The sequence below is a fragment of the Mustela nigripes genome, chromosome 8 (assembly GCF_022355385.1).
Source record: "Mustela nigripes isolate SB6536 chromosome 8, MUSNIG.SB6536, whole genome shotgun sequence".
NCBI lineage: Eukaryota > Metazoa > Chordata > Mammalia > Carnivora > Mustelidae > Mustela > Mustela nigripes.
In genome coordinates, this window is record NC_081564.1 from 64355468 (window position 1) to 64375418 (window position 19951).

A 19951-nucleotide genomic window follows, 5' to 3' on the forward strand; every position below is an offset into this window, starting at 1 on the left:
TATAAGCTGGCCCCATCCTGGGTTCTATGGGTGAGAGAGTCCAAAGACAAGAGGTACAAGGGACAAAATAAGTTCATTTCCTTGTCAACCAGTGGAAGACCTCAGCCTGGAATGTTCTATAGAATGCTTCCTAAAAGGAAGAAAGAGGTAAGGGAGGTGGAAGAGGGGATAATGTTCGGGGGAGAAGAAGAGAAGGTGGGGGGAATTTGACCTGGACTTTGAAGGATGGGGACAACTCACGTAGGCATCAGGGAGAAGGGAGGACATCCAGGTGGGAAATACCGGAGTAAACATGTACGGGCAGAGACCTCCAAAGCATACTAATCCACTCTGGCCGGCACAGAGAGAGTGGCTGTACTGAGTGAGAATGTATGAAACAGAAAGAAAAGGACGGGAAAGAACAGTTCTGCGCAAGGAACAAGCACATCCTCCCGGAAGGTCACCTGCCCTTCTGCCCAGAGCTGATGAGTCATAAACACACGATCTCTGTGTGTGAGGCCTCTGGAGCTGCCACTTTGTAAGTTCCCATGGTAAGTTAATTACCCAACTTCATTTGAAAAGCTACTCTTCTGGGGCGCCTGGGTGGTTCAGCTGGTTAAGCACTGACTCTTGGTTTCGTCTCAGGTCATGATCTCAGCGTCCTGGGATGGAGCCCTGAATCAGGCCCCCTGCCCAGCGGGGGGTCTGCTCTCCCTTTTCCCCTTCCCCCTGCTTGTGCACCATGCTCTCTCCCTCATGCACATTCTCTCTCAAATAAATAAATAAAATCTTTAAAAAAAATTCTCTCTTTCTTTCTCTTGCCTTCACCAACTTGTGCATTCTCTCACGCTCTCTTAAAAAAAAAATAACTAAAGAATAAAATAATAGGGCAGTGATATTTGTAAAACTTTTGTTTTATGCATGTGTGTACTAGGTGGCAGTGTAAAAATTTTTTTATTATTTCTTTCTTCTTTAAAAAACTTTATTTTTTTCTTTTTATTTTATTTCTTCTGAGGGTTTCATTTAAAAAAACAGGTGGACATCCCTGATTTCCATCACCATCCCCATTGTGTCCGGGATCTCTTGGGTGGTCCAGCCTGGGCAACAGAAGCTTCGGTCAGTAGCCAATGCCTCCTCATGGGTGTATGGCAAGGCTAGTTCCTTCCCAAGAAAATGTATAAAAGCCCTTCCTGGAGGAGGAGCTAAAAATCAAGGGACATTCTGCAATCTGTGTATCTTATAGTTGTGAAACACCTGTTTGCTGCTACCTTGTCAGAGGTCTGCTGGACAAAGGTAGAAGCCCACCTCCTGTGCCCATCAGGAGAAAGGAACACTGTATGTTGGTGTCACCACTGTCAACCAGCTTGGGTAGAAGAGGGAGGCTGGTCCCTCAAAGGAGCGGTACGTAGCCAGCTCCCTGGAGCCCGTGGGTTGGTGGACCTCTCTCCACCCAACCCTCCAGCCAGTTCTCCAGTTCCCTGGGGACCTTCAAGGGGGCAGACAACCATAGAAATGTGATGTTACCCCATTTTCTCTTGAGAAGAAAATAGAAACACTTAATGGAAAAACACGTTGACGTCTGGATCTCCAAGTTATAAACCTCTTATTCAGTGTGACACAAATAAGATCTGTTCACTAGTTTGGGTCCCAGCAACGACCCCAATCTTGGGCCAAAAATCCCTCCTAGGTGCTCCTTCATCCAGAATCACTGGGAAATTGAGTATTCTGCTGGGATAAGATTTTCCACAAAACTAACTGGCCCCATTAAATATGGAACTTTTTTTTTAAAAAGTCCTATCCATTAAAAAAAAGAAAAGGAAAGGAAAAGTCCTCTAAACTGCCATGGACCACCCTGAACACCAAGCCCCTCGCCCGCCAGGATGCTGCAACCTGCCGCCATCTTTCTCACGGCTCTGTGTCCCTACCAGCCCACCCCAGCCTCTGAATCAGCTAAGCCTTGCTCTTCTCCCACAGACACGAGGGTACTCCTCCACCTATGAAATCCACACCGCCCTCTGAAGGCCCCGAAAGGTCCTCTCTGTCCCACCTGGACTGACCAGTCTTTCACAATCTCCCTCTCCCAGGAGGTTTTTAGTGCCACCCCTATCACTTCACTTCGCATCTTATGATACTTTGTGCGCTGCTTCATTCCTAAATCTCCTTTGTCATGGATTTCTAAGAGCTCTAGGAGAGAAATAACCATTTACTTCTTGGGGACCATCCCATAAGCTACAGCAGAGGGCCTGTGGACCCCCAAAGACAAAGTGTAAATGATTCCTTTGAATGGGTTTTGTCTCCCCTCCGTCTTCGAGGAAGAAGAGCAGGTACCTCTCTTTCAGGAAGTCTTCAAACTCTTTGCAGTTCTTGCGGCCATTGTTGAGGTGCTGGATGAGGCAGTCGTAGCCCGCGGTGCTGAGGATGTCCGTGCTCTGGTGAGAAACAACATGGCGTCAGAGCAGGGACCCTGAGGACGGCGTCCCCAGGCCTAAAGAGCGCACAGGGCCAAGCGCAGGGGGAAGCCGGCAGTGGGAAGTTTCAACGCACTTCACCTCCAAGACAGATATGACCAAAGAGGACGAAATAGAAGACCTAAGCGTGTTTGTAGCTATGGGAGAACTGTCAGCTGAATGGGATGCTCACTGGCATGGCCTTCCGTGTCCCCACGCCCAACGTGTCTGTTGTGGATCTGACCTGCCACCTGGAGAAAGCTGCCAAATATGATGACATCAAATATGAAGGTGGTGAAGCAGGCATCAGAGGGCCCCCTTAAGGGCATCCTGGGGTATACTGAGGACCAGGTTGTCTCCTGCAACTTCAACAGTGACACCCACTCCTCTACCTTCGATGCTGGGGCTGGCATTGCTCTCAATGACCACTTTGTCAAGCTCATTTCCTGGTATGACAATGAATTTGGCTACAGCAACCGGGTGGTGGACCTTATGGTCCACATGGCCTCCAAGGAATAAGAGCCCCCTGAACCACCAGCCCCAGCCAGAGCAAGAGGAAGAAAGAGGCCCTCGGCTGCTGGGGAATCCCTGCCCCAACTTATCCCCTAAAACACTGAGAATCTCCCAACCTCCACTGTTTCCATCCCAGACCCCCTGAAGAAGGGGAGGGGCTTGGGGAGCCCTACCTTGTCATGTACCATCAATAAAGTATACTGTACCCAGCCAAAAAAAAAAAAAAACAAAACAAAAAACGTTAGGAAGGGGAAGGGCCACGAAGCAGGAAGTGATGGGACAGAGAGATCACAAGGAAGAGAGGGCTGGCCGGGCTCTGTCCCTCTCTGCACTCCCACCCAGAACTGGGACCAGGGCTACACAGTCTTCCCTTTGTCCTTAAACTTGTCACGGAGCTTGACACGGATGTCCCTTCCCACAAACAATAAGCCTGGTGTGTCGGGCGGGGGTTGAGGGTATCCCTGCAAAGGGCAAGCAGCTCGGAGCCAGGAGCCAGGCCCCAGGAGCTGAGAGGGGGTCCACTGCCCACTGGGAAACATGAAGGGAACCAGCAGGATCCATCACAGGGTCACCGGCTGGCCCCAGCTGGTGATGGGTGATTGGAGGGAGAGGAATTTTTTTTTTTTTCATTTTAAATTAGCAATTTATACCTATTTGATTCTACTGTGCACTGGGAGGTTGGAGGAAGCTACCTTAGTCCCCAAAGCAGCAGCCCCAAAGGCAGTACATTTTTAAAATCAAAGTCCCTCAGCCCCTCCAACCAACCAGTCAGGGGCTCAAGAATATCCCCTGAAGTGTCCCCTAATGAGGCTGCTTCCCTGGCTGCTACCTCCACATGCATACAACAAGCTACCTGATTCAGGCTCCAAGTCCTTAGAGAGGTTAGTTGGCTGCCACTGGGTGTGCCCTGAGGAGCTCTGAACTCACCCACCCCTTGCCCAGCCCAGGTGACCACCCCTTCCCAGGCCCAGTCAGCAGAAGGGGGTACCACTCTGCCATTGGTGGTGACTGGGGGACTCCTGAAGACACCACTCTACATAGTCCCAGGCACCAGAGAAGCAGAATTTCTCTCTTCCATTTGCTGTCATTTACACTGGATCCCTTGAAGATAGGGTCCCAGAGAGATCCAGTAGGACCCAGGCTTGAGGCTGATTTTAACATGGCATTCAGAAACCTCACTGGGCATAACTCACGCTGCATTTTTAAAGATGGATTATTGGGCACATGGGTGGCTCAGTCATTAAGCGTCTGACTTTGGCTCAGGTCATGATCCCAGGGTCTTGGGATAGAGCCCTGCACTGGTCTCCCTGCTCAGCAGGGAGCCTGCTTCTCCCTCTGCCTCTACCTGTAGTTCTGCCTACTTGTGCTCTCTATCTCTCTGTCAGATAAATAAATAAAATCTTTTTTAAAATAAATAAATAAATGAAATAAAGATGGGTTATTATCAGAATAGTCAATTTTCCACATATAATTAAATCTAAGTAAGAAATGCCTTTAATTCTATGAATTCCGGCTGTTGTTTCAGCACAGATTTAGGCCTCGAGAAGGCTAAGGAAATGGCCTCTCCAAAGCTTCAGTCCTCCCGCCATCCCTCCATACATACTTCTCTCTCAGCCGGGTAGGCATCTTATGATTTCCCACAATGCAGCGTTCCGTGGCAACTCTAAGACAATGTTTACATTATCTCCTCCTGAATCCAAATCCAGTCCCTCAGCCCCCAAGTTCTCTGGAAGCCCCCTCTGAGTAGCCCTGACGCCCCCTCCCCTGGGCTCTCAGAGCGCCGAGCGTCTGAATTTGCTGCTCGGTATCCACCACATGAAGAACCTTGCTGCCCCAACTCTTTGGCAAGTTCCCTGCAGCTTCTCCCTAGTCTGGGGCACCCCTCCACACACACACCACCAAACCCTCTAGCTTCATAAAATAAAATTCTGTAGGGAAGAAACACCTCTTGTGTTCCAGCCAGGTGCATCTGAGGATGAGGATGAAAATGGACTCCGGAGTGAATGAGTGAATGAATGGTTACACAGGGCCATGGTCAATGGTAGTTTGTAGATGGAAGTGCTTTGCCTTTCCCAGAGAAAAGCCCTTGGGTTCCCTGTGTTATGATATTCATTTGAAAAATGTAGTTCCCTTTTTCTTAATGAAAGGTGCAGATACTCTTGGACCAGGCAGGAAGGATGGGAGCTAGACTAGGGTTTCATGGAAACAAACCAGGTCATTCGGCCTCCTGGCTCTCAGCCTTAAGAAAAACAGAACTGCTGCTTCAGAGCAATGACTGGGATACAGAGGTGACCAAGAATGGAAATCCCCAAGGATCTAGAGGGCCAAGTAGGCTACAAGACTGCATGAGCACAAAACTGGCATCACAGGTCTGCCATCAGAAGTCATAGCCCCATAAACTCAGTATCCTCAGCTTGGTAAACTGAGCCCCCAACACAGTATCCCTGACTTCTCTCCCTGAGCTTTTCCCATACTGGGTCTCTTCCCCTGACCTCCAAATGAACAGTTAATGTTTCTACCCCAGGACTTTTACACATGCTCCCCCTGCCCCATGGTGGGAATGGCATTTCCTCCTCTTCACTTAAGTCTCTCCTCTGCTTCAGAGTCAGTTCAAATTCCATTTCCTCTCTGGAGTCTTCCTCAAGTAATTCCCACTATAGTCTTCTCTTCCTCTTCTGAATTCCTGGAGTGTTTAATGCCCATTCCTCTATTTGGCTCTTATTCTATATTATTTTATGTCATTAGTCAACATCTTTTTAAAAACTAGCTAATTTCTTAAAAGATTTCTGGATTACACCCAACTTTTATCTCCCAAAGCAACTTCCACGTTAACGGTGCTTGAGAAAAGTCTGTTAACTGTATGCCAACTATGGACAAGATAAGGTTCCAAAGTCCTCATTAGAGTTCTTGCCATCAAGGATCCTGTTGTTCATTTAGGGAGTCAGTAAAAGACACATAAAACAAACGTGCATGCACAAGGAAAATTAGAGGCTAAAACAATATACGAGACTATAAAGAGAAAATATATAATGAATGAGATAGAGAGGAAAAATTAGACCCATGAAACCACCTGGATGGATCGCAAGGTCATGCCAGTGAAAGATGCGACACAAGTATTTACTGTGTAATGTTACTCACAGGACATTCTAGGAGAGGCACTACTAGGACATATTTCTTGGTAAAAGAGATAACAGTGATTGCCTGAGCCAGGGGAGAAAATGGGGCTGGAATGGGAAGGGGCCCTCCAAGAATTTCCTGGAACAATGGAAAACCATACATCCAAGTGACCCACATTCCTATCAAGATCATTCCATAGAGAAGTGTGGGCTGTACAGGTATAGGCAGTTTCTGAAACTCACTGACCTACGCATTTTTTATCTTATGTAAATTATGCCTCAATAAAATTAAAAGGTAAAAAAAAACTGCATTAGGATTCAGAGGGAGAATGGGCAGGAGGAAATCAGTAGAAGGGGTAGAGGCAGCTCAGCCTTAGATGTGGACCTGGCGTAGGAGTCCTGGGTGAGGCAGGGAGAAGAAAAAGAAGGGAGAGTGAATCTAAGCACCCAACAAACCTCCCCAAGTCCCAGAACTCGAGGTTTCATGATACTCAAATCACAGACAGGTAAACAGCATTCAAGTTTCAGTCAATGGGTTAGTACTTGAACCACAAAGACATTTCTATTTCCTTAAGACAAAAAATTTGTCCAATCCAGCAGTGAGCTCATGGGTGCCACATCAGCAGACATGTGAACCAAAGCATAGTACTAAGTCTCGTGAGCACGGCAGCAGGCAGTCTGGACCAGGGGGGCTCTGGGTTCCCGAAGGAGGATGTGTCTGTGGGCTGCCTGGTGGAGGGTGACTCTACTGCCCACCAGCTCCCCACCCCAGATCTAACACTCAGGTCTGATTCCGCTCACTTGGTCCAGGCACATCCAGGTCTCCTTCCTGCCCAGAGCTGAGCCCCCAGCTTCAGAGGCCTCTGAGAATTTGTTTCCAGACTCCTTTCGCACCATGGGGCCTATGGGCAGAAGGTATAAAGGCAGAGGGGAAGCAAAGAGCACCTGTGGCCTCTCAAGCTGCCATCCAGGTTACAGGCACTGCGGCCAGGGTGTCCCCATGGCTGTCCCCACGTCTGGTTCTGTGCTGCGTCTCTCTCTCTCATGGTGTCTCCTACACACAATTTCTCTACACAGGGGCTCCAAGGCCGCCCTATGCCAGAATCCTCCCAGCAGACCCTCAGGTCCCACCCAGACCTCCAGGTTCTGAGCTTGGGGCATCTCCATTTTTATGCATTCCTTCCAAGTGACTTTCTGCCACTGGAGAACTGCGGCCACAGACATGATGAAAGATGAGAGAAGATCGGGGATCCTGCGCAGAGGAGCCGAGCACGGAGGAAAGCAGGACGCAGGAAACTAGAGAACACGGCAGATGTGGGAGGCAGGAGAACCACGGCCGGAAACGGGCATGGAAAAGAGAGCAAGGGAAGACTCCACGGTTCCAGCTTCATTTTGAAACCTCTTTTTTATTTTTTTTTTTATTTTTTTTATTTCTTTGACAGAAACAGATCACAAGTAGGCAGAGAGGCAGGCAGAGAGAGAGAAGGAAGCAGGCTCCCCGCTGAGCAGAGAGCCCGATGCAGGACTCGATCCCAGGACCCTGAGATCATGACCTGAGCTGAAGGCAGAGGCTTTAACCCACTAAGCCACCCAGGTGCCCATTTTGAAACCTCTTTGAGTAAAAAACCGTGAATCAGTGCTGATGCCTCTAGGAGGGTGTGGGGCCACTGACCGTGCTGTTCAGTACAAAGGCTGCATTTGTCTACCACCTGGGCATGTGACACAGCCGCTGGCCACACTTTGCATTATTGATCCACCTCACGTTCCATAAACACAGCGAGGTGAGAGCTATTTCCATGTTTCACAGCTGGAGAAAATAGGGCGCTAAGAAGTGATGGTCTCCTGATCACTGTCTCCAACGACAATGAAAGATTTTAACCCTTAACCGACAATATTATCCAAATCTCTGTCATTCATGAAGAGCTATACAGCAACAGTAGACATGGGATACAGACCAAGGCATTCTTGTTACCCCCTAGGCTCTCCGCCTGGACCTTCCTACTTACTTTCCTGTCTCTTATACCCAAAGAGGTAAAACCAGATGATTCAAACTCACCTTATCAGCAAATGTGGATTAAATATTATTAATGAATATTAAAAATGAGGTCCAATATACATTGCATGCTTGCTGTATTCCAAAGAGCATACTGATTATCATGCATGGAATGTCCTGTATAATCCTTGTAACAGCCCTGTGACACGGGTATCATTCTTATCTTCATTTACAGGACAAGAAACTGAGGATCAAAGTCTATATTCATAAACCACTCAACCACACAGCTTCTCTTCCTGGAGGACAAGGAGCATAGCTAATTTTCTGTCAATCCACTTCCCAGCAAGTCTAAAGATTTTACTTTTAAGTAATCTCTACACCCAATGTGGGGCTCCAACTTAAAACAGATCCAGAGGCTGAGCCAGCCAGGCGCCCCGCCCCCACCTAGCAATTCTCCGTGGGCACACCCAGGCTTTCACGCCACACTTGGGTTTGAGTCCAAATTCTACTGCACCAGCTGTGTGACCTTGGGCTGAGCGCTTAGTCTCCGTTCGTGTGAATTTACAAGGCTGTAAAATTGGGGAGTATTGTAAGGCTCAAACAACATACCGTGCCTTGACTTTGTCAAGTGCTTCATAAACTAAAGGAATGAAGGGAGACACATTCAAGACCAGGCCACGGGAATAAAAAGCATATGGATTCAGACCTGTGTGAATTTTTTCCTTGAAAGTGGACCACAGTGAAATAAATGTAGCTATTCAAAAACAACTATGTCATCATCAGAGGAAGCAGCTGGAAAGGTGTCAGAGGCTATAGAAACTGCTGTTTTCAGCCATGTGTTCCTAAAACCCAAAGTCAGAATCCTGTCATGGTTGTGTCATTAAGCCCTCTCGTAAGCCATCACAGGGGACGCTGAGGCAAGAATGAACCCCACCCCAGTTCCCACGCCGGCTGTGCTCTGCAAGCCCACAGCAGGTCTCCCTCACTCCCTCCAACCTTCCGTCACACATCCCCAGCTCCGTCTGGCCTGGATCCATTTTCACATGTAGAAATGTCCCTCCTGTCAGGTCATTAGGTCAATTAAAAAGGCAATCCACTCAACTGAAAATACATTTGAACGTAACTGTGCGATACCAAACCTCTGCATCAGAAATTTAAAGAAAAAAAAATGATAAGAAAGATGGGGACCAAAATGTTCAAAGCAGTTCTCTTCTGGGGCGCTTGGGTGGTTCAGTCAGTTAAACATCTGACTCTTGGTTTTGGCCCAGGTCATAACATCAGGACTGTGGGACAGAGCCCCACATCAGGCTCTGCACTCAGCAGGGTGTCTGCTTGAGAGTCTCTCTCTACTCTCCCTTTTCCCCTTCCCCCTCTCTTTTTCTTAAATAAATAAATAAAATATTGGGCTTTTTTTTTTTTTTTTGAGGCCTTTTGTTTCTCTCTCATGTGTTTGCTGGCCCCACTAAAATAACAAATGATCCACAACCACAGTGGAAAAGTAGGGCCCAATGAGGAAGCTGGAGATTTGTAGGAATTTCTGTTATATAAAAAGCTAATGGGCTCGATGGACAGAGGACAGAAGCCAGTATTCCCACCCACGCAAAACAGAAGTTCCACAAACTTTCCCAGCAAAGCCCTAGAAACCCTCAAGCTCAAATTGGCAAAGTCTGGACCTGAAGCAACTGTGGAAAATTGGCAGGGTATGTGAAGGCCATGGGCACCCGGCCAGTGCCCCGCCCTGCTCTCAGGGCAGGCAGAGCAGCTGATGCTGACTTTCACTCCAAAGCCATCATTGGCAAGGACTCTGCCAGCCAGCAGCCTCCTAGCAAGGACATGGAGTCCAGAACAGCAACAGCTGACCGACCCTAGGCACTATCCGAGTAGGTGAATGAAAATAGCCCAGAAAATGTCAAAGAGATATGTAATGAGTAAGGACTTACCTACCATATAAAAACAGTATAAAGTAAGAAAAGTTTTAAAAGTGTGGTATATGACATGCAGAGCTGATACTCAGGTAAATAAAATACAAACAACAGTCCAGAAATGGTTTTATGTGCACAGAGGATTTAACATATGATAAAGGAAGCATTTGAAACCAGAAAGCAAAGGATGACTTATTCAATAAATGTTATTGTGACAATGACTGTCCTTTTTCCAAAAAAACTAAATATAGAGCCCTTCCTAACATCATACTCTAAAATAAATATCTGATTAAGTGAAGGTCTAAGCATGGAAACCATACATATATAAGAAGGATATATAGAATATATATTTTTTAAAATATTGAGGTAAGAGATTTTTCTAGACCACAAACTTAGAGCATTTTTTAAAAAAAGGCGAAATTAGCCTATTCTGAAAATACAGTTTAGCAAAATGGACCCCACTTGGGACAGAAAGTTTAAACAGGCTGATTTCCATAGAAGAAACAGAAATCAAGGAGCAGAGAAAAGCAACAGAACTGGATTTTTCATAGTAGAATGGAATTCCATTCTCAAATCCTCAGGGGAAAAAACTATTCCTAAGGTCCAAAATTGATTGGAAATAAAAGAAAATGTCCTAATTCACCTTGTAAAGCAAATATAACACAGTATTTAAACTTAATGGCGTACAGAAAAGGAAGTTACAGATCAATATAACTTATAAATATTAATCAAAATGTTCTAAATAAAATATTAGCAAGATCAGGGGCGCCTGGGTGGCTCAGTTGGTTGAGCATCCAATTCTTGGTTTTGGCTCAGGTCAAGGTCTCAAGGTCGTGGGATCAGGCCCCTGTCCCTGGGCTCTGTGCTCAGCAGGGAGTCTGCTTGAGATTCTCTCTCTCCCTCTGCCTCACCCCTTCCCCCCCACGGTCTCTCACTCTCTCATAAATAAATAAATCTTTATAAAATATTAGCAAAAATAATCCAATGCCACATTCAGAAGAGAATGTAACATGACTAAGTGGGATTTATTCCAAGAATGCAAAATTGGTTTAATATTAGGAAATGTATTAACCTAATAAAACATTGTAATAAATCTAAACAGAAAAATTAGGATTTTCTCCCTACGTGCCTATGGTGGCTAAATAGACTCCAAAGATTCCTACGTCTTAATCCCTGGATTCCATGAACTTTATCTTATACAGAAAACAAGTCTTTGTTGGTATGATTACATTAGGACTATTGAAATAGGGACATTATTTGGGTGGGTCCTAAATGTAATCACAGATGTTCTTATGAGAAGGAGTAGAGGGAGATTTGACACCAGGGAGGAAAAGCCATGTGACCACAGAGGCAAGACTGGGGTGATGTGTCACAGGCCAAGAAATGCCATCAGCCACCAGAGGCTGGGAAGGAAAAGGAACAGATTTTCCCCTACAACATCCCGAGGGAGTACCGCCTTGCTGACACCTGGATTTCACCTCAGTGATGCTGATTTTGGACTTCTGGCCTCCAGAACTGGGAACGAAAGCATCCCTACTAGCAGATGATATGATACGCATGGAAAGTTGTTCTTTGCTCCTGGATAGGATGACTCACTGTCCTAAAAATGTCAGTTCTGAGTTAATTTATAATTGTAATGCAATCCCAATGAAAATACCAACAAGTTTTTTCTTATGTGGTTAAACAAAGTTCATATGGAAATCATAAAACTGTAGAGGTGACCAGGAAAATACGGAGCAAGGAAAGTTCTGAAGGAAAGCCTGCCCTACCAGACATTTGGACATAGTATAAAGCCCCCATAATTAACATACTGTGAGGCGGGGGCAGAAATAGTCAAATAGACCAGCGCAACAGAATATAAGGTCCAGAAATAGATGCAAGTACACATGGAAATTTAATATATGATAAAGGTTGCATCTCACATCACTGGGGCAAAAATGGACTTTTTCATAAGTGGTGCTGGAACAACTGTTAGACATGTAGGAAATGATAAAAATAGATTCAAGCCCCATACCGTACACAACTATAAATTCAAGATGGATCAGAGGTCTCAAGGTAAAAAAAGAAAAAGAGGGGGGGGGGGGGCCTGGGTGGCTCAGTGGGTTAAGCCTCTGCTTTCGGCTCAGGTCATGATCCCAGGATCCTGGGATCGAGCCCCGCATCGGGCTCTCTGCTCAGCAGGGAGCCTGCTTCCTCCTCTCTCTCTGCCTGCTTCTCTGCCTGCTTCTCTGCACTCTGCCTACTTGTGATCTCTGTCTGTCAAATAAATAAATAAAATCTTTAAAAAAAAAAAAAAAAGAGAGAGAGAGAGACCTGCAAGTACTAGAAGTAAACATTTATGGGGCACCTGGTTGGCTCAGTTGGCTAAGTGCCTACCTTTGGCCCATGTCATGAAACCAGGATCCTGGTATCGAGCCTCACATCAGGCTCCCTGATCAGAGGGGTGTGTGCTTCTCCCTCTGACTGCTGCTCCCCCTGCCTGTGCTCTCTCTCTCTGTCAAACAAATAAATAAAATCTTAAAAAAAAGAAAAAAGGAGTAAACATTCCAAAAGTTTTTCTAACTGTGACTTAAAATCCAAGTACACTAGGACACCTGGGTGGCTAAGTCAGTTAAGTGTCTGCCTACAGCTCAGGTCATGATCCCAGGGTCCTCAGACTGAGTCCCACATCAGGCTCCTTGACCAGCAGGGAACCTGCTTCTCCCTCTGCCTGCTGTTCACTCAATATCTCTCTCTCTTCTCTGACAAATAAATACATAAAATCCTTTTTAAAAAAATCCAAGTGCTCTGAAAGAAAAAAATTCATACATCAGGCCACCTAAAAATAAACTTCATACCAAAAAATAATAATAGACAACATTAAAAGGACAAAGTAAGGGGAAATAGTTACAATAAAATCGCAGCTGAAGGGCTATTATCTCTAACATAAAAATAATTATTTAAAATTGATGGAAAAGGATAGGGTGCCTGGATGGTTCAGTCAGTGAAGTGTCTGACTCTTGGCTTCAGCCCAGGTCATGATCTCAGGGTCATGGGACTGAACCCTGCGTGGGGCTTCACACTCAGTGCAGAGTCTGCTTGAGGTCCTCTCTCCCTCCCCCTCTGCTCCTCCCTCTTCAGTGCTTTTTCTCTCTAAAATAAACAAATAGGGGCGCCTGGGTGGCTCAGTGGGGTAAGCCGCTGCCTTCAGCTCAGGTCATGATCTCAGGGTCCTGGGATCGAGCCCCGTATCAGGCTCTCTGCTCAGCAGGAAGCCTGCTTCCTCCTCTCTCTCTCTCTGCCTGCCTCTCTGCCTACTTGTGATCTCTCTCTGTCAAATAAATAAATAAAATCTTAAATAAAATAAAATAAAATAAACAAATAAACCTTTTAAAAGAAAGGAAAATAAAATAAAAGGAAAGGAAAAGGAACCAAACAATGGGCAAGAAATATAAAACAGATGATTTACTCTGTGTGTACGTGTTCCTTAAATATCTAGAAAAATGTACAACCTCAGCTATTGAAAAGAGAAAGGCAATGAAAACAACCTCACCCATCAGAATGGCAAAATTAGGGGTGCTTAGGTGGCTTAGTCATTAAGTGTCTGCCTTCAGCTCAGGTCATGATCCCAGGGTCCGGACTGAGCCCCGCATGGAGCTCCCTGCTCACCGGGGAGCCTGCCTCTCCCTCTCCCACTTCCCCTTCTTGTATCCCCTCTCTTGGTCAAATGAATAAATAAAATCTTAAAAAAAAAAAAAAGAATGGCAATATTAACAAGCAGGAAACACATTTAGGTGACAAGCCTGTGAAAACAGCCACTGGTGAGAACAAAAATCGGTTTAAACTCTAAAAGAGGGAATTCAGCAATATCTAACCAAACTATGTGTGTGTTGACCTTTTAATCCAGTTATCCCACTTCTAGGAATTCACCCTCAAGTTACACCTCCAACAAAAACAAAGCACAAATGCACAGGTTATTCACTGACGTGCTGTCTGAAATGACAAAATTCTATAAACAGCCTAAATGTTCACCCACAGGAGAGTGGCTGATAAACCGTGGTACATTCACACAATCGAGTTCTTTGTACCTATAATAAAGAATGAGAACCACGGCACCTGGGTGGCTCAGTAGGTTAAGTGTCTACCTTCAGCTCAGGTCATGATCCCGGGGTCCTGGAATCGAGTCCCACATGGACCCCACATCAAGCCCTGCCTCGGGCTCCCTGCTCAGTGGGGAGTCCGCTTCTCCTTCTCCCTCTGCCTCTCCCTCCGCTCGTGCTCTCTTTCTCTCACTCATTCTCTCTCTCAAATAAATAAAATCTCTAAAAAGAAAGAGAGAGAGAAATATCACTAAGAACTGATACAGGTTGGCTCCCAGTGTATATTTTTTATAGCAAAGAAAGCAAAGGACAAGAGTGGAGCTGGCTTATTAATACAGCATTTCTGTCAACCCTCACACAAGGGACTCACGGTTTCTGATGGTTTCAAGGGAACCACCGTTCTGATTTTCTGGAATAAACCTGTCATGAACATGCCCCAAACAGGGGTGCCTAAGTGACTCAGTTGTTTAAAAGTCTGCCTTTGGCTCAGGTCATGATCCCAGGGTAGTGGGATCGAGTCCCACATCCAGCTCTCGGCTCAGCGGGGTGTCTATTTCTCTCTCTGCCTGCCATTCTCCCTGCCTGTGGTTGCTCACTCTCTCTCTCTGTCAAATAAATAAATAAAATCCAAAAAATAAAAATAAAAAATAAAACAATAACACACATTTCCAGATTCTGTGGTCATTCTGCCTTTTGCATTAAGAAAAGGAAACGAGAAAATATATTTTATCTGGTCATTTGTACAAAAAGAAACACAGAAAACATAAACCAGAAATTAATGAAATTTGTCACTTACAAGGGGTAAGAGGGATCAGAGTGGACAAGAGAGGAGTGGATTGGGGTAGAAAGAGTGGGGACGGTGATGCTTCTCTGGGCACCCCTTTTTCATTTGTTTTTAACTTTCAAAAGTTGTTAACATAACATAAGAATAAGGGAGAAACCTCTACAGGGGAACACAAAGAGAAAGAAACAAACCTAACCTTGTTTGAATGAATAAAATCACCACACTGAAGGAGAGGAAGGTACAACCAACCCAAATAACTTTTGTATACCCTATTCTGACAATGCACTCTCAGCCCAAGGCCAAAAGAAGGAGACACATTAAACTCTAGCTTGCTTCCCGCAGTGGTATTGGTTAGCAATTCTGAAACTACTTTCTAGTGTCTTCGGTCCTAAGCAAATGAGTAAATACACTATGAATAATGGGAGCCTATATCCCTTAGGTAAGGGAACAGGAACACAGTAGACAGAATTGGTTCACCCCAGTGAGGACCAGTTCTGCATACCTCTTCCCAGCTCCCGGCTCAGTAAAGTCACATTGGTGGTTTGAAACTGGTCTTGGAGGGAGTTCTTACACCACAGAAATTGGCAAATGCTGCAAAGCAACATTTTTATCCACTGGATAAAATACAGCAAGTGGGGGAATGGAATTGGAGGTATCAGTATGCATATGTATGTTTCCTCACTCTGTTGAGAGAGCCTAGAAACAAGCAATTCCACAGGTAGCAATGAGCACACCCAGAACACAGATACTGGTTTCTCAGTCCTATTCTCTACTAAAAGGAGGCAAGGCCTTTTGGAGAAATGGCAGATTCCAGGACTGGGGCAGAGAAATTAGCCAATAAACCTATAACATCCATATCCCAGAAAGCAAGGAGTGTTCAAAGAATGATGGGAATATATCCAAAGGACACAAGATCTAGGACACACAATCTGGTTTAGAGAGGCTCCTTGCTATCCAAATCTAGAAAAATTGCAGCATCAAGGTAAATCATGATTATAGCATATTTATAATCCATTGAATAAAATAAGAATCCATGTGCGCATACTAATGTGGTGGGAGCTCTCTCATTGTATAGATGGAATCCGAAAATCACCATACAAAGACTTGGACATGAATGTTCATAGCAGCTTTAGTTCTAGTCTTTATTTTTTTTAAAGATTTTATTTATTTATTTGACAGAGAGAGGCACAGCGAGAGAGGGAACACAAGTAGGGGGAGTGGGAGAGGGAAAGCAGGCTTCCCATTGAGCAGGGAGTCCAATGCCGGGCTTGATCCCAGGATGCTGGGATCACGACCTGAGCCAAAGGAAGATGCTTAACGAATGAGCCAGCCAGGTGCCCTAGTTTTAGTCTTTAGCTGACAACTGTAAACAACTCAAATATCCATCAACAGATCAAAGGATAAACACACTGTGACATGTCCATAAAGCGCAATATAACAAAGCTGAACATATAAAAAAACTTCACATTTTACTACAGATTAATTTCTATTATGTGCCGTGAGACCAAGACTTTGTGAAAGACAGTTCTCCCTCTAAATTTGACATAGAAGGCATAAGATTTAGGAGATATTAATGTTCAGAAAGTTGACTGAGGTTCAATTATTACCTATCTAATCTTCAACATGATCCAAATCTCTCTCTCCCTCCTACCTTCTCCCTATCCCCTCCCCTCTCCCCACATACACCCTCCGAGACATGAGAAATTTGATTTACAAATCCACCGGGAGAGAAAAATCTTAAGAACTGAAGGTGGGTGTTTTAATCCACAAGGAACACTAGATCATCCCCCCAAGACCCTGCTAATGTTATTGCTCACACTTTTCCAGTTCCTAAAAACAAGCTGAAGTTCTATAGTTTAACCTTGAGGGGGCATGACTGCCTATAACACAGGATAAAATCCGTGGAGCATCAGTCTATTTTAGCATGTGTGCTGCCGAAGCCAGTACATATCAGTGTCTTGAAATTCAGACTCAAAAGTCCTCCTCCTGGTGCATGGTGTGCCCGAGACACAGCACGGGCCTAGAGAGAACGAGCACCAGGAAGTGGTTCTGACTAAAACTGGAAGTCAGTCCCCAGACTGAGGAGCAAGGGAACAAGAGAGTGGTTCTCCAAACCCTGCTGTCCAGCCAGGAAAGCCAGCCAGATCAAACACCCCAAGGACTACCACAACTGTCAAAGCAAATAACAAAACTGGGCCAGGAATCCAAAGTAGGTCAAGCCCAGGGAAATGTCCAAAGTCACTGCCCTGGCTGACTTGTAGTTCCTCTTGCTCCACGTGGGTGGGAAGTTTGAGCCCAATCCATAAAAATTCCCACCGGCCTCCGACCCCCTTCATGTCACATCCGCACTGAAATACCATGTTGAAGGCCTTTAATTTCTATCAATTATCCCTCTGGTGCACCCACTAGGCAAACCAGATTCTCAAAGGAGAAGAAATCTCCAAGCCTTGGGACAATATGTAACTGTGAAGACTCATGAACGCCCCACCCCTGCAGAAGTAATGTCTGGGAGGCACTTCCACAGCTGCTAACTGGGAAACCCCAAATGAACGCCTTATCCCATATTCCAATAACCCCATATTCGATCAACTGGATTTTTTTCATGACAATTGAGCAGAAGCCGAGAATTTTCAAATTAATACAACATATGTAATGACAATAACTTTTCTAAGGTAGAACCTGACCTCCACACATTCATTCCTCCTCCATAACTTCCATCCTCTCTGTCTCGATTTCTGAAACCCCAGTGCCTAAATTGGAAGAATCCTCACAAAATTTCCCTTATGTTCTCTGGATTTGGATTCACCAAGGCAAAAGCGGGTTTATAATTTCTAATACATTTCAACCCAAAAATGAATCAGGGTTAATTATCAATTGATCAGAAAGTGAAACTGGGGGTTCCTGGGTGGCTCAGTCAGTTAAGCATTTGATTCTTGATTTTGGCTCAGGTCATGATCTCAGGGTCCTGGGATCAAATTACATATTGAACTCTGTGCTAGGCAGGGAATCTGCTGAAGGACACTCTCACCTTCTCCCTTTGCCCCTCCCCCAACTTATACTTGCTCATTCTCTCTCTCTCTAAAAAAAACAAATAAAATGTTTTAAGTGGAATTGAGCAGAATATCCCCATGTCCTAAACATTCAAGGTAATCAAAGAGTCTATTGACTTTTCCACAGTATTCTAGCCTTGGAGCACTACTGAATTAGAGAACACCTTAGAGCTCAACCATATATCTCTTTTCCATCCTTTTACAAATGAAGGCACGCAGGCCGAGGTTGCAACTTAACTGGCCATTATATTCTTTTTTTCTTTTTTTTTTAGAAGTTTCCTTTTTTTTTAAGATTTTTTTTTAATTTATTTATTTGACAGACAGAGATCACAAGTAGGCAGAGAGGCAGGCAGAGAGAGAGGAAGAGAAGCAGGCTCCCTGCTGAGCAGAGAGCCGGACTCTGACTCCGGGCTTGATCCCAGGACCCTGGGATCATGACCCAAGCCGAAGGCAGAGGCTTTAACCCACTGAGCCACCCAGGCGCCCCTGGTCATTATATTCTTAACATGAATAGAAATACATACTGCAAAAAGTGTTACTCAACCAACAATAGTCAAATATATGCAACACTCACCAAATGTGCTCCTCAAGATGACTAACGTTGGTTCTAAGGAATAAGACCAAGTAATATATATATATTTTTCTTTTTTCAGAAATTACTCATCCTTTGGGTTTCAGTGATTCAGCCTTCCCTGACCCCTGAAATATCTGACTCTTGGTCCCACTTGTTTCTAGCGACACCGTAAAACTGATGACAATTTGTGTTGTCTTTGAAGAGCTTTTTTTCAAAGTTTTTAGTGAGATTTAGCTAAGTTTTAATGTTAATTTATTTTTGGCTTCACCGCTGCCATGTCGCTAAGGCCAGCCCAAGTTCACTGTATTTTGGATTTTCCGTACTTTGGGCCCATGACTTTTGGGAATGAGAATGTCTTCCGTATTCAAATTTCAGGTTTATTCTTGTCTTAAATGTCAGAATTCTAGAAGAGATAGGAAATTTCTTCCAGTACATGTCCTCCTAAGTCCATTGATTTTTCTCCTCTAACATACCGATTTCTTGGCCAGCCTGATCCAAGGAGCATTTTTGCATGAATTTGGAGCACAGAGGACATTCGGGTATCTTAGATGTGAAATGTGTTAAAATGAGTTTGACTGAACTAGACCAATAAATGTGATTCACCAATGCTACATTTCAACTCAAGTGTGTTGGAAACATGTGTCTATACAAATCTACACATGAATATTTAGAGCAGCTTTATTCTTAACTGCCCCAAATTGGAAGCAACCAAGATGTCCTTCAGCAGGTGAATGGGTGAACAAATTGTGGTATATCCATACTAGGCAATCTTATTCAGTAATAGGATGAAATGAGATATGGGAGCATCTTAACTATATATTGCTAAGTGAAAGAAGTCAATCTGAAAAGGCTATGATTCCAACTACATGACATTCTGGGAAAAACAAAACAGAAGACAATAAAGAGGTCAGTGGTTCAGAAGGAGGGAAGGAAGAATGAATAGGGGATTTTTCAGCCCAGTGAAACTATTCTATATGATACTATAGTGGTGGACCTATGACATTATGCATTAGTCCAAACCCATAGAACACGGTGAACCTTAATATACATTATGGGCTTTAGCTGATAATAATGTATCCCTAGTCATGCAGCAAGAGTATGTACCACACTAATGAAAGATGTTAATAATGGGGCAAGCTGGGGCTTGGGGGAATAATATGGGAATCCTGTACTTTCATTCAGTTTTTCTGTAAACCTAAAACTGCCCTAAATAATAAAACCTATTAATTTTTAAAATTCTTGAAACTATCCTCAGTAACACAGCATGCTTTAGCTTTCTAGGTAATTACTAGAAACAAGATTTTAGTGACTTGATCATCACAGCAAACTGGTGTTTGTCAAACTGATTCTCAGCAATCTGGCCTGCTTCCTGCTGAAGCCACACTGATCTTTCTGTTCCTCAAAGACGTCGGGCCCTTTCCAGGCTTGCCGCTTTCTCTCTCCCGCCCCCAGCCCTCTGGAAGGCTGGCTGGACCTTCCCCTTCGCATCTCAGC

The 19951-nt window shown here is 44.7% G+C and overlaps 1 protein-coding gene and 1 pseudogene across 1 annotated transcript in view; one reads left to right on the plus strand and one right to left on the minus strand.

Moving 5' to 3' along the window:
• The window catches only part of PSTPIP2 (proline-serine-threonine phosphatase interacting protein 2), a 68473-nt gene that overhangs the window by 29048 nt on the left and 19474 nt on the right, over positions 1 to 19951 (minus strand). Inside the window, exon 2 of the mRNA XM_059409583.1 lies at positions 2308 to 2408. Within this exon, the coding sequence (XP_059265566.1) occupies positions 2308 to 2408 (101 nt within the window). The remainder of the gene's footprint in view (positions 1 to 2307; positions 2409 to 19951) is intronic.
• LOC132023945 (glyceraldehyde-3-phosphate dehydrogenase-like) lies at positions 2607 to 2948 on the plus strand (annotated as a pseudogene).